Source organism: Cyprinodon tularosa, unplaced genomic scaffold (assembly GCF_016077235.1).
Source record: "Cyprinodon tularosa strain WSP-4 unplaced genomic scaffold, ASM1607723v1 ctg388, whole genome shotgun sequence".
Taxonomy (NCBI): domain Eukaryota; kingdom Metazoa; phylum Chordata; class Actinopteri; order Cyprinodontiformes; family Cyprinodontidae; genus Cyprinodon; species Cyprinodon tularosa.
In genome coordinates, this window is record NW_024039105.1 from 657427 (window position 1) to 671293 (window position 13867).

A 13867-nucleotide genomic window follows, 5' to 3' on the forward strand; every position below is an offset into this window, starting at 1 on the left:
AAACACAAATATGTTTTTAGTTTTTTTCCCTTTACCTGCTGTTAAAGTGTTAAAGTATTTCAGTTAATAGTTTTTACCTCTCAGAGTTATGCTGCACTGAGCTGAACTGGGTCCTAGCTGCAAGTTGAAAAACTATCTAGATTTTTTTCTGTTGTGTTCAGTGAACAGGAAAGCTACCGGTAAAAGTGGATTTTTCTCATTTGACTTCATTCACTCATAGACAATGATTCCCAGAAGTTGACCACCAGAATTCCTTCTGTTTAGCAAGCAAAATATCTGTGTGGTTGATCTTTTTTTTATTTTTATTTTTTTAATATAAGGGATAAACTTGTCCTTGCATGGTAAAACATATGGGAGCAATTGCTCCACTTGCTTTGTTAAATAAAAATAAAGAAAGAACAACTATGTGTTTTAAGTGAATAAAGTCCCAATTTGCCTCCATTTTATAAAATATGAAGGATAAGTTTAAAGGATAAACACAAAGTGAAATATAAGCTTGAATTATCCAACAAGACTTGAAAACAGATTGTGGTCTTTCTTTTATCCATCTTTTAATTAAATCATCTTGCCTACTGACAATGTCAACATCCAATGGCCTCAGAGAATGACAGCATATGTTTTGTTGTTCTTTGTGTCGCACCTCTAATGCTTCCCCTTTGTATTTTTTTTACATGCTTAAATAAAAAGATGAATTAAAATATGCTGAACGTCATCAAAAGATTTGCACATTCACGTACGTTCAAAAGTACATCTGTGGTGGGTGGAGTCCACCAAGTATTACCATGAGAATAGGGAAAGGTGGCAGCCATAGAGAAGTTAATATTTGATAAAATGTTCACCCTGACAGTATTTCCCCAGAGGATGACACACGCACACCCACACACACACTAGTCTTATTAATTCTGACTAATCAAGCAAATACCCCCTGATGTTTCCATGGAGCTTCAGAGAGGATGCAGGGGGAAAATAACAAAGAAAAAGAAAAAGGAGGAAAATGAGAGTTAGGATTAAGAAAGAAAGCTAAGAGGGAAGTGTGTCTGTGAGTTTTAGGGGATGGGGAGTGGGAGGTACCCAGCTGGAGTAGCCCCTACGCCCTACAGTTACACAGTAACTGGCATGACCATCTGTCCAGCAACACACACAAGCAGAGAGGTCAGGGAAGGCGTTACAGTTTGTGGCTACTAAATGGCTTTTTGAGGAATCTAAAAAACCTTAATATCTAAAATACGTAAAAGATGACATTGAGAAATAATGGCGGTAACTAGTCGTTTGGGTTTTTTTTGTGGTTGTGTTAAAGATTACTCAGCAGTATGGCATGTGTCAAGTGGTTATTCATGATGATGTGCGAGAACAGAGGCCCCCTGGATTAAACCCAGGAATTTTACAGGCCAAAAAGTCAGGCACCAGACTGGAAAGAGTTCTGGTGAATTTCAACCCACCAACTTAGGCCAACTTATCTAGTCTGCACAAAATGGCAAAAAAGTTGTCAGGATGGCCGAGCGGTCTAATGCACCAGACTCAAGTATCACTCCTTCCTGTGAATGTGGGATTTCTGGTCTCCGAATGGAGGCGTGGGTTGGAATCCCACTTCTGACATTAAAGTTTTGAGTGTTGGCCTAGTGGGTTAGAGCAGTGCACTTGTGCTCTGGGAAGATTGCAAGTACCCGGTTCCTGAGCAAAACCCTTCACCCCTTATTGCTCCCCGTCCGCCACACAATGGCAGCCCACTGCTCCCTAAGGGGATGGGTTAAAATGCAGAGAACACATTTTCCCATTTTGGGACAATAAAGGGATTTACAAAACAGAAAGAAGAGGAAACAGATTAATTTTAATGATATTTCTGTTGTTGAAATTGCTGTTCGAATTGAGTTCAATTCCCGGCCCGGGGTCTTTCCACATGGAGTTTGCATGTTCTCCCTGAGCATGCGTGGGTATTATCCGGGTACCCCGGCTTTCTCCCACAGTCCAAAAACATGACTATTAGGTTAATTAGCTTCTCTAAAGTCCCCTTAGGTGTGATTGTGTGTGTGAATGGTTGTTTGTCCTGTTTGTCTCTGTGTTGCCCTGCTATGGACTGGCAACCTGTCCAGGGTGTACCCCGCCTCTCGCCCGTAGACAGCAGGAGGTATGCACCAGCACCCCTCGCAACCCCAATTGGGATTAAGCGTGTCTGAAAATGGATGGATGGACGGAAATTCTTGAAGTTGCTGTTACCACAGCCGGGCCCGTAACTGGACACGGTTGGCCACGGTGTTTAGTGGGAGTGACGTTTTGCAACAACCCCCACTCTGCCTAGTAACTTAGTTACTGCATCCTTAAATTAACCAATTATTATGCAAAGTCCAGCAGTCACTTTTTATTAACTAAAATGTTAATGAATGGGGATGACTTTCCTATTATCCCAACTTTAGATGTGGTTTTGAGTTTAATTCTCAAATGAAAAAAGTTTACTACACTACCCTACACTACACTACCCTCTGAAAACCAATCCGTGCCGAGTTCGGACCGAGTTTGGATCAGTTAACTGTGCCCAGCTTGGTTCCTTAGGACCATTTACACATTACGCCTGCACGGTTCCTCACCTCCTGGTGACGATCTATGGTAGTTATGCTCTGTTGAGGGAGTCAAGCAACTCAACATGGCGGCGCCTGTAACATTCAGGAAGTTTGTTTTTAGTTGTGATATTTCGTTGTTTGTGGACAGTCAGGCAGAGAAGGCAGCCTTTGGTGGATTTACTTGACAGAGTCAGCTTTTGGTAGTCTAATCATGGTTTACAGATGCAGGAAATAATGACAGGAGTTGAGCTTCATCACACTACTAAGCAGAATCAACACTGGAAATCATGTGACACCGTAGGGAATCTAGTATTTTTATGAATGTCTGAAATTTCAGGCTGACTGTAAGGAGATGACCCGGTCTGCTCATGCACTCTGTTATCTGAGAACCGAGCCAGAGGTGAACCGCGCTGAGCCCTGCTGTTGAGCTAGTATTAGTTTAGCGTGGTTTGGTCGTGTCTTGCACGGCCCGGTTCAGTTTGGCATCCCTTTTACACTCAACAGTTATCTCGGTTACCATTCTCGGGCCGATCTCGGCACGGCTTCAAAAAGGTAGTTTAAATGGGGCTTATGATAATAAATAAATCCACCTTAACATGCTTCAACATTCTGTAAAGCAGGTTTGACACTAAGTGATACTTTTTATGTAATATAGTAGAACTAAAATAGACTTTCTGCTAAAGTTAAACAGGAGCCTCACCTTAGACCAGCGTTGACTGTACTTCCTGTATATGAATGATAATAAAAGTAAAGAACAACAGTATTTTAGGATTGGGAGTTAGGTATAACAGAAGTTAAGAGTAATTTCATGATAAACTTGGCATCCAAATCATTGTTGTGGAAGGGTTTAGGAGCTTCATTGGATCAGAATTGCATTAGTTGAATTTTGGAGGACTGTCCAGACATTCTGTCTCTGTTGGTTTCAGTCAGTGTGGTCAACATCCGCCCACTTTACGCCTTCTTAGGAAATCAAAGCCAAATATGTCTCCATCTCAGCACCCATGCTTTCCATGCCCAGAAGCAAAACAAATCTGATCTAATAAAAGCATGCTCTGTTTAGCAGAGGGTGTGCTCTTAAGAGTTGCATTAATTGATCAAGTTTGCTGTGTTGCATTGTAGGTAAAGTAACAGCATCATCAATATGCCTTTACTCCAAGCACTGACTAGAGCTGTATGAGATTCAGCATCAGGTGTGCAGATTGCTTCTAGAAGCGGTGTCTTTCAGAAGATCAGTAGATTTTAACAAGGCACAGTGACAGGGAGCCACCTGTGCAAGAGTTACAGGTATGGACTTTTTTCTACTAAATATTCTAGTGAGTGAAGTTATGTCAGATCGGGGGATTAGGAATGACAACAAGTCAGCCATGAAGTGGTAGGCTGCATAAAGTCATAGAGCCGGGGCAAGTTGATGCTGAAGAGTATAACTCTGCTGCAATGAGTGGAGAGCTTCATTGGATCAGTTTCCATAAAGAAGATGCTGGGTAAAAGCCATGCATTAGCAAGAGCAATACAAATTGTTGGATGCAAGGAGTCTGTCTTAGTTGGAGCAGCTCAGTGAGAACAGACACCCAGTGGTACTGGAGTGTTTTAATTGAGGCTGCTTTGCAGTATCTGAAGGCTAAAATGGTGCACATTATTCACAGCAGAGCCAGGCTTTAAACTATTAATTTTCCTTTTGTGTATTTATCTATTTGTCTACTCATAAATGGACTGAACATCAACTAGCTCTAAACACAAGAACAAATGGGCAAAAAAGACAAAGAATAGGATCGACTAATTAAAAATGAATTAAGCCTCTGGCAAATTGAATTTGTAATTCCTCACTCTGGTCTCCCCCACACTCAGTTGCACTTCTCCTTTAGTTAAATCACTGGTGTTGAATATTATTGTGGCTGTTTTGTATGTAACTGAGGTGCATGTGACTTTGTAAATCTACTAAAATAAAAAGCACATGGATTTATATCATCGAATGCAGTCAGCACTGCATTTAAAGGGTTGAGCATGAGAGAGGAGTATCTGCCTGTCCGGGTTAGCGTTCGTATTAAATGTGCATATCTAATTAGTCTCTGCAGTTGTATTTTACTGGAGAGCCTGATTGCAGAGCTGTGGAGGTCTGACTGTGATTTACAGCTATTATTGAGTCATGTTTAGGAAATCACTGAGGCTGAATCCGACTTTACTTGTCATTAGATCTTGGAGTAGTTTGTGTAAAATAATGAAGCAAGACAGTTCAAATATAGTAGTTTTAAAACGACAGGACGATCATCTTCATACTTGTTTGTATTACAGATTTGCCCGTTCTACTCCCAGTTTCAGCTCCAAAATTTTTTAGTTTTTTTATTTAAATAAGAACCATCTTTGACTGGATCTAAAATTACTTTTCAATAAAAATCAACGGTATATTTTTACTTTTTGGCCGTAGACTATATTCACTGTAAGTGCAAAGCTCTTACTGAAATTTTAAAGTAGTTTAGCATTAAAATGAATAGGAATTCATATTCTACAATTATTCTATAATGCAGATATTAGTGTCTATTTTAGAAAGCATTTTGGTGTTTAAAAACTAGTTACTCTAAAAGTAAGTTTCATTACTCAAAGTAGTTGAGTTTTTTGTCAATATTAAAACAATACAGTTAAAAATTTTGTCAAAATCTGTTTGTTTTTTATGTAAAAGAAGCTTCTGCAACATGGAGAGATAATAGATGGGCTAAATCTATGGTTTCCTTATATTTTTCCTTGTAAAAAGAAGTGAGAAGGTATGCGATGGGGTTGTCCATTAGACCAGGCAGTGAGGATTATTACCGGGGTAGATCACTGTGCCCACAGCCTCAGAAGGGTCTACATATGCTGGAGTGAGAAACAAACCAGCCACTATAGTTGCACCATAGTTTAACAAAACTGCACTTCTATCCTTTGGCTATTATACATTTTCACTGAACGTATGAAAGGCACCGAGGCACTATAGGTAAATAGATATTACAAAACATCTTAGGGCTCAACGATCTGAGAGCATTCTTTACAAATCCGAGTTATGGGGCGACAGTGGCGTTGGATGTAGGAGTCTGCCCTGAAATCGAAGGGTTGACGGTTCAAGCCCCGGCTCTGACTTTCAGTGTCGTTGTGTCCTTGGGCAAGACACTTCACCTGCATTGTCTACTGATGGTGGTCAGAGGGCCCGGTGGCGCCAGTGTACGGCAGCCCCGCTTCTGTCAGTGAGCCCCAGGGCAGCTGTGGCTACAATGTAGCTTGCCACCATCAGTGTGTGTGTGTGTGTGAATGGGTGAATGAATGTAGTGTAAAGCGCTTTGGTCTAGTCTCCTGACTTGAGAAAAGGCGCTATATAAGTACATTTACCATTTTACAGAACTGTGTTTGGTAAAATGCATAGAGTTGTCAGAAAGCTTATGAAGCCTTGGATGAAAATTGGCTAAAATGATGCTGTACCAATGGGTATTAAGAGGGTCTGGCATTTGGCACAGGTTGAGCCAAAATCCATCTTTCGGCATTGATCAGCAGACTTCTGGGCTAAATACATTTCTAATTTAATTTAAATCAATATTTTTTAGTTAAAAAAGGTCAGATTGGTTGCTGCTCAATCCTCATTGGATGATTCTTCTCTGTCCTTACTCCAGTACTTCCTATATTTCTATGCTTTACGCAGGGTTTCTCATTCTGTTTTCTCTTCCTCATTCTGCAGGTGTTTCTCTCGATCGGACCACCTGGCTCTGCACATGAAGAGGCACATTTAGGTCAAACAGGAGAGGACTGGAGGAGGAAGACCACTGGTGGAGGAGGTGTGACAGGAGAGAGAAGGATGGACAGAGAAGCTACAAACCGTTCAGAAAGCTTCATGAAATCATCGGAGAAGAGGGAAATGGAGGAGAAGAAGAGTAGCTAGATTGTTGTTTTTCTTTGATATTACACATTCACATTTTGCAGTAGTACACACTTCGCACATCCGTCTTCTATTACATCATCCCGGTGAACCCTCACTGCTCTCATGCAGCTTGGGGGTCTTGGACACTGCCAAACCATGCTTAAATTGCTTGATGAAACACTGCGCCGCCTTATTTTCTTTTTTTTTTCTGTGTATTCAACAGTTTACATTATTGAGTCATTTTGGTGAGGAAATAGTCCAGTGGGGAAACTCTTAAATATTCACTTAGTCAGTGCTTTCCAATACTCAACTTTTTTCTTGCTGTTTTTCTACATGAAACATAAGGAAATATCATCTGCCGCACTCAGCTTCTGTAATCTATGTGAAGAAAACAACAACAACGCAACGTCTGTGAGAGAGACACCATGCGGATCGAGACTGACAATCGACGCCCGAATGGGGCTCAGATTTCTGTGCGTTTCAGAGCGCCAGTGGGAAATCGGTCAGCAGATGCTGCTGCAGCTCTCAGGCTCTCCTCCAGAGGGAGTTTGCATCTCTCAGCTTCACCGAGACGCCTGCCGCCTCCGCAGGCCATCCAACAGAAATGCGCAGCGACACTTTCTTCCTTTTTTTTGTACTTAAAAAACAATAATACTTCTTATTATTAAAAAAAAAAAAACAAAAAAAAACACGAATGACACTTTTGCGCTTTTTTCTCTTCGAGAAAATTCAGCGCTCACTGACATTTTACAGGAAATACTAAGAATCTGGGATGACTTCAACAGAATGTGTATGGAGCGAAGGAGAGCGTTCTTGGGTTTTTATCCCCATATGCACTGACTCTGCAGACTGAGCAACCAATGGATGGGGAAAAAAAACCTGTATCAGCTCAGAGTAAAGGATGTATGTTGTGTTTGGACTGAAATTAAAGCAAAAGGCAGAGAGATCTTAGGTTTTCTCTGCCGCTTTTTTGCCCTGCAACCCAATGCAGCTAAAAATCAAACCCCCAGGATGACCTCCTGTGTTCTAAGAGGGTGGACTGACTTAAAAACTGGCAAACCTTTTCTATTCATGAGTCATTTCTTTTATTCTGAAAGTCATCCGTGTGTGTTTTCACCAACTCAGAGGAACCATCTTCCAGGCAGCACTGCAGGGCAAGAACTGAGGCTTAAAGAGCTGCTCCTTGCTGACTCACATGGAACTTAAGATGCCAACCAACATTCGCAAGTTGGTTCTGAACAGAACTGGTCAAACAGACCCGACTACTTTGCCTGTTTTTTATCCATTAACTGCACTTACTTTTTTATGTTCTCTGTGCTTTTTTTTCTACAGCCTAAAATAAGAAAAATGGAACACAATAAAAAAAAATCATAAAAGACTTTTAAAAATACAACACAAAAACAGCTTTTTCTCTCTTTACACTTTGCATACAGAACAAGCACACATACTTGGTTAACACACGCAAACACGCTGCAGTTCCTACGCTCCTGGCTCCTCTCATGATAAGACTAATAAGAAATGGAAAAATAATTACTGAACTAATGAAAAGAGTTGGAAAACAAAACACAGCATGGCAGGCTTTATTGCAAACACACACCGACTGCAGCTCATGAACACAGACAGATACACACACACCCACACACACTCTCTTTGTGGAATTATATGTTCTGTTCCCAAATCTTTTTTCACAGTAGGAATTTAGCAACTGTTGTTTAGTGGAAGACTATCTTAGCTCTCGGCTGGAGGTAACAATTCCAAATCCTTTGAAGTGAGAAATCGGCTTGTTCTCAGCTCCAACAATCACCCACAGAAACCCTCGCTACAGTTTGCGCCTCATATTTAATCACTTATTGTACTCCAGGACTCGGATTGCATCGTTGATTGCAACAAACTGTATCAGCCGGTGTTTTTTATCGGGAGGGGGAACGACAAAGGTGGAAATACTGAAGAATCCTGCATGGTGGGATTTATAGCCAGAAGCAATAGAACAGCTGCTTCTTTCAAATATTGTAAAAAGGCTTATTGATCATGGGAGAGTCTCTTAAAACAGCAGCCCCAAATGTCAACAGAAATATAAAATTATTTTTTTTAAATCTCAACTGCAGGTTTGATTTAACAAAAAAAATTTTGAGCAGCAATCATTCAGAAACTCAAAACTAAACTTAACATTTTCCACAGTAGCAGTACAATTGTTTTAGTAGCTAGTTCAACTAATAAATGATCAAGAATAACATAAAAAAAAACAACCTATAACCAGTTAATTTCTCTGAGGATACATCTGAAGATCATTAAAACTTCATTTAGTACAAATCAAGTAGCTGTAAAGAATTGAAATAAGTTAAAAATTTCATTTTTTAGCTGTCGTTAATTGCTGCATGATTTTAAGTGAGGTTTTGTTCGAAGATTATAAGGAATTATCTTCAGTAATTATCTCTCTTGGTTTCTTCGCTTAGAATAAACTCAGATTACTTGAGCCCAGAGCTTGGAGTGCTAAATTAATCCCAGAGAACAGATAAAATTGGACTTATACCATCCCTTTCCCGCTCCAATCACCAAGGCGAAACGGTACCAATGATCATCCTGTGTGACGCATGGATGCAGATTGTTACAATTTTCTGAAATAAGTAACTTAAAGTTAAGGTAGGATAACAAAAATCACTAAACAAAGTATTTTCATATTTTAATATGAATATATAGCTAACCACCCACTGCAAATATAAAAGTGATTTTAAGGAGTAAAAATAATTTTTTTAAGCCACGTCGGCGTTTTTCTTCTCGGACACGCTTCTGGCTTCTACTCACCGGTCAGAGAAATTATACAAGAATCATTTGAACCTTTTAACACAAGGTTCTCATTTAAAATCCTTAAGGATTTGAATCCTGTAAATTCCAGAAGCATTTCTGCTTCACCTCACTGGACTCTGCTATGAGCTCATTAGCAAAGCTTGACTACTGCTAGAGAGCTATTTTAGCCATTCGATTCAGGTGTGTAGAGTAGGGGAGACATCCAGTTACAAGAAACCGACCTCTGATTTGAGTATGAGACCCAAGCTTTTTAACAGAACCTCACTTAAAAATCTCTGCGCTTTCACTTAGAGCCTGAAATTTTAACAATCTATTAGTTAAGTCTGCCTATAAAGTATGCTTTTTATCAAACAGTTAAATCCACAAGTGTTTCTCTATCATAACTCGGTGGTCAAAGCATAATTTAGTAAATTTCCTCCTAAATTATGCAGAATTATCTGCTTTTGAAACATTTAATTAGCATTTAAGAAACCCAAATAAATAACAATGAGATTATGAATTTTGCAGTCGGAAAACTGTAGCATTTGTCGGATCACCTGCTGGGGTTTCAGAGCCACACTTATACTTTTTTTTTTTTTTTGACCTGAATGTACATTTCTTTATGGATACATAAGAATATGAGAAAATACAAATCTTTAGTTTAAGCTTTCTTTGCTCAGTAGTTGCAAGAAAAACAACACAAGCCCTGCAATCCGAGCTTTCAACGCCAACGCTCTCACGGCTGCTCCATCCGCCCACCAACACCTACATGCCCCGCAGCACATGCAAACAGTCCAATGCTCGCTGATGCAGTTGGGTGAGGGTGCAGGTTCCTGAAGCTGGTGGAGGATTTCAAATCCCAGCATGCCCAGTCATTGTGCCAGTTGGCCTTGCCAGCATTCATTAGGTGAAACAGTGAAAAAATCCCCCTCAAGGGTAGGAAGAGAAGGGGGTATATGGTGCAGCTTTGAACAATCAATACCAAAAACCTCCAGCATGGAACTGCCCTTCAGCCATGGGCATAGTCTCCTCGGTCAGAGGAGATCAGCGGGGCGCCGCCTCCGTACCGGTCCTGTGTATCTTACGGCAGCTTTCTCCTCTAACTCTTCCTGTCTATTAGATACAGTCAGAGTATAAAGTAAGTGCACCTTTTTTTCAGTTTTGTGGTTTTACACAAGATGTCAACAACCAGAGAATTCTGATTTAACCCAGTTTGAGGTGAAAAAATTAAACAAAAATGACCATGCAGCCATTAATTCCTTAACAAAAAGACTAAAATGAAAATGCAGCTCATGTAAAAAAAAACATCACTGCATTATTTGAATTTTAGTGGCATATAGCTGCACAAGAAACTGGACTGTTTTTTTTGCAACAAAACAAAGATTGGAAAGATGGTGCAAATATTTTATCATGAATGTCTGAAAAAGCAGCTCATGTTTTCGATTTAGTCAGAACAAAATCTTTTAGTTTTTAATCTTTCCGTTTCTTTTTTCTGTTACGCATAGAGATGTGGATCGAAGCTTTTTTTACGGGATGTACAATCATGACGAATGGAGATTGTTGCACTTTTGTGAGACTTTTAATGGCTTGAATGTGTATGTCTGTTTTTTGTTCAGTTTCTTTGTTTTTTTACCCCGTCATGCTTACTGTGAACACATCACCCATTTGTCAGTGGCTTCAACTGCTTATCTAGTGTGTAACTTTGCAACAGAGTTGAATTTCTGCTTTTTTTATACCCCAAAAAATATTGATGTATTTACTATATTTTGTTGTGGCTCTTACTTTATCCACTTATGTATGTCACAGAGGTTACTACTTCAAATAAAAAGAAAAAAATAGAGAAATCCTATCACATGTCATGCACCTCACAGTTTTAAAAATGGGGGGTATTTTTAGCTTTAATTGGCTTGACTTAATTAGACATTTTAATATCTATGAAGTTACAACATATTCTAATGACCCCACTAAAACTACAGCTCTGCCAAATAGCAAACAAACAAATAGAACATTTTCTCAAGCTTTGACAGATTTCTGAGTCACTTCAGATACGGTTTTATATTTGATCACCTTCCTGACTTAGCCTGTCAAAGCAGGTTTCCTGTCACAGTGTGGCTCTGGGTCGCCTGCCGTCTGTGAAGCTCGAGCCGGCTAGCTGCCGTTGCACAGCTCTGATTAGCATTAGAACTCCCAGCACTCCTTGCAGATGAGCTAATGAGAATGCTCTGGGTCACAGGGAAACATATTTGGGTAAAAAGAAAAAAAAAAAGTGGGGGCAACCTTAAGCCACACAGATTCCAGCTGTCCACAGCCAGTGGATAGATCCGATCTGCAGCCGATAGAAAGCCTCTAAACACAAACACACAAAAAAAACCCTAATACAGAAAGATACTTCGCTAGAAATATAATACTAAATAAAATAAAAATCTGTTTTCAATCCATCCATGCATCCATTTTCCGTCACATTTATCCCTGCTGGGGTCGCAAGGGGTGCTGCTGCCTATCTCCAGCTGTCAATGGGCGCGAGGCGGGGTTCACCCTGGACAGGTCACCAGCCTTTTACAGATTGTTTTGCATATTAGTGTCAAAAGCATTAATATATTCTGCTTTATCTCTCTGATAACAGATAAAATAAATGAGAATTTCTCTGCAAAGTCCCAACAGGTGTTTAATCTTTGTCAATTAAAAGTGCCATTCTAATTTGTTTCCCTCCATCCCTCCATCCTCACCTCTCCCTATCTGTCCGCAGCAGTTTTCCATGCACTGTCAGCTGCAGGAATGCTGAATGCACACTTTACAAGTTTTGCCCAAAGATTTGCATATTTGCAAGTTAACTGCTGTGAATGTAGTAGATTTAGTAAGAAGATCCTAGAGGCAGGGATGCAGAAAACGAAAGACAGATGGAAGGGAAAGGATTATTTTTCTTACATGACCATCCCAGTAGATCTTAATTACAGACATGCTCTTACTCTCCATAACACTTCCAATCTGCTGTAAACGGAAGTTGAAATCATTGCTTATAAATGTAAGATAAGGTTTTCATGGTCTTAGAAGGGGGGCAGTGTAGCGGCGCTAGCAGCTTCAGCAGCTTTAGTTAAAGGTATCCATTTAGCATACTGCAGTCTTTTGAAGTAAAATATCTAAAAGGTAGAGCTAAGGTGGGATCTAATACTATGTCAATGTGAGTGGTCATAGCTGACCATTTTTACAGATCGATTAAGGTCAATGGAGAATAATTTATCTGATGATACACTAAAGGTATTTACTCTAAAGGATGGTCTGAATGCGTTGTTATTAAAATCCTATTCTGTTACTGAAAGTTTTGAACCTTATTTATCTGAAGTTAATAGGTTTATCTTTATGCATGGCCTGCTTTATTGGGAATGTTATTTGGAAAAGTGTAATAGCATTTAAGGCCGTGCTTGGGGAATTCTTGAGGCAGTTCTGTTGTACTAACCTCGTTATCACGTTGCAAACATAACAAACCAAATGATAATTTGGTAAAAATGGAAAAAATCCGTTAAACATTTGCAATATTTTTCACCCTCGCTTTCTTTGATTTTATTTGAGAATCTTTATATAATAGTTTTAGACGATATTTCATCATATGATGTGTTTGGAGAATAACAGCCATGGGGCGGCTCTGGATGGGGGGCCAACGGGGGCCGGTGACCCTGTAGAACTCATCCTGGCCCCTGTTTTGTTCACTGTATTTAAAACGTGACACTAAATTTATGTCTTCTGATGATATGTGCTGACAAAAGAGACCTTAGCTGATTGGTTCCTCAGAACATTTTAATCTTTTACCTTCAAATTTTTATTTATCAATTATTTAGAAATTGAGGTACGTCACTTTAAGCTTCAGCTGTATTAAGAAAGGGTCACAGTCTACATCTCCTAGATTACGGGTCTGCAACCTCTTAATACACTAAATTATACCAGTTTTTTTTTTTTTTTCTAACACATTTACAGATCTTCGATACAAACAACTTGGAAACATTGAGGTATAAAAAAAATTAACATATGGAGCCAATCCTGAAGATTATGTCTTGTTCTCATTTATTCAGATTCTGAAATTCAAATAAAAGCAGATTTAAAGAGTTATCTGAAAGCTCTTGATTATAGATTTTCCACAGGAAGTTTGGCTTTCACATTTTCAAAGTTATTTCAAAGCATTTGATCTTGTATTATCAATAAACCTATCTCTTCTTAATTAAATAAATATCTATGAATTTGTTTTAGATGATAATTGATCAAAAATCACAAAATAACTGTGATATGGGGAACTAAAAAATCCAAATGTATTCCTGAAAACATAAATGTATCTTTGTGTAACAGAACTGCTTCATGAATTGCCCTCCAGCGTTACTAATCTGAGAAGAACTGCAATTTGGCTTAAGGTTTTAATCAGCCTGTAAAATGCTCTAACAAAATAATTAGAGACCAGATGTTTAGGATCAGACCTTCATGTCTGTTTAGACTCGTGTTTAAAACTCTGAGAAAATGACCTTAATCATCCTTTCTGGGTCCAGGTAAAATATTCCTCTGAGAAACAGCTTTTTTTGTTCCACAGCATTTCACCACATTGTCCTAAAGAGAATTATTACTCCTGGCAGCATTTTTGTAAATAGCCTAAGATCTAACACGCAGACTT

At 39.3% G+C, this 13867-nt stretch overlaps 1 protein-coding gene across 1 annotated transcript in view; it reads left to right on the top strand.

Annotated features, from left to right (window-relative positions):
- Positions 1-11633, top strand: part of klf7b (Kruppel-like factor 7b) — a 104852-nt gene extending 93219 nt beyond the window's left edge. The window contains exon 4 of the mRNA XM_038297466.1: positions 6253-11633. Within this exon, the coding sequence (XP_038153394.1) occupies positions 6253-6304 (52 nt within the window). The 3' untranslated portion in view covers positions 6305-11633. The remainder of the gene's footprint in view (positions 1-6252) is intronic.
- The last annotated feature ends 2234 nt before the right edge of the window (positions 11634-13867 follow it).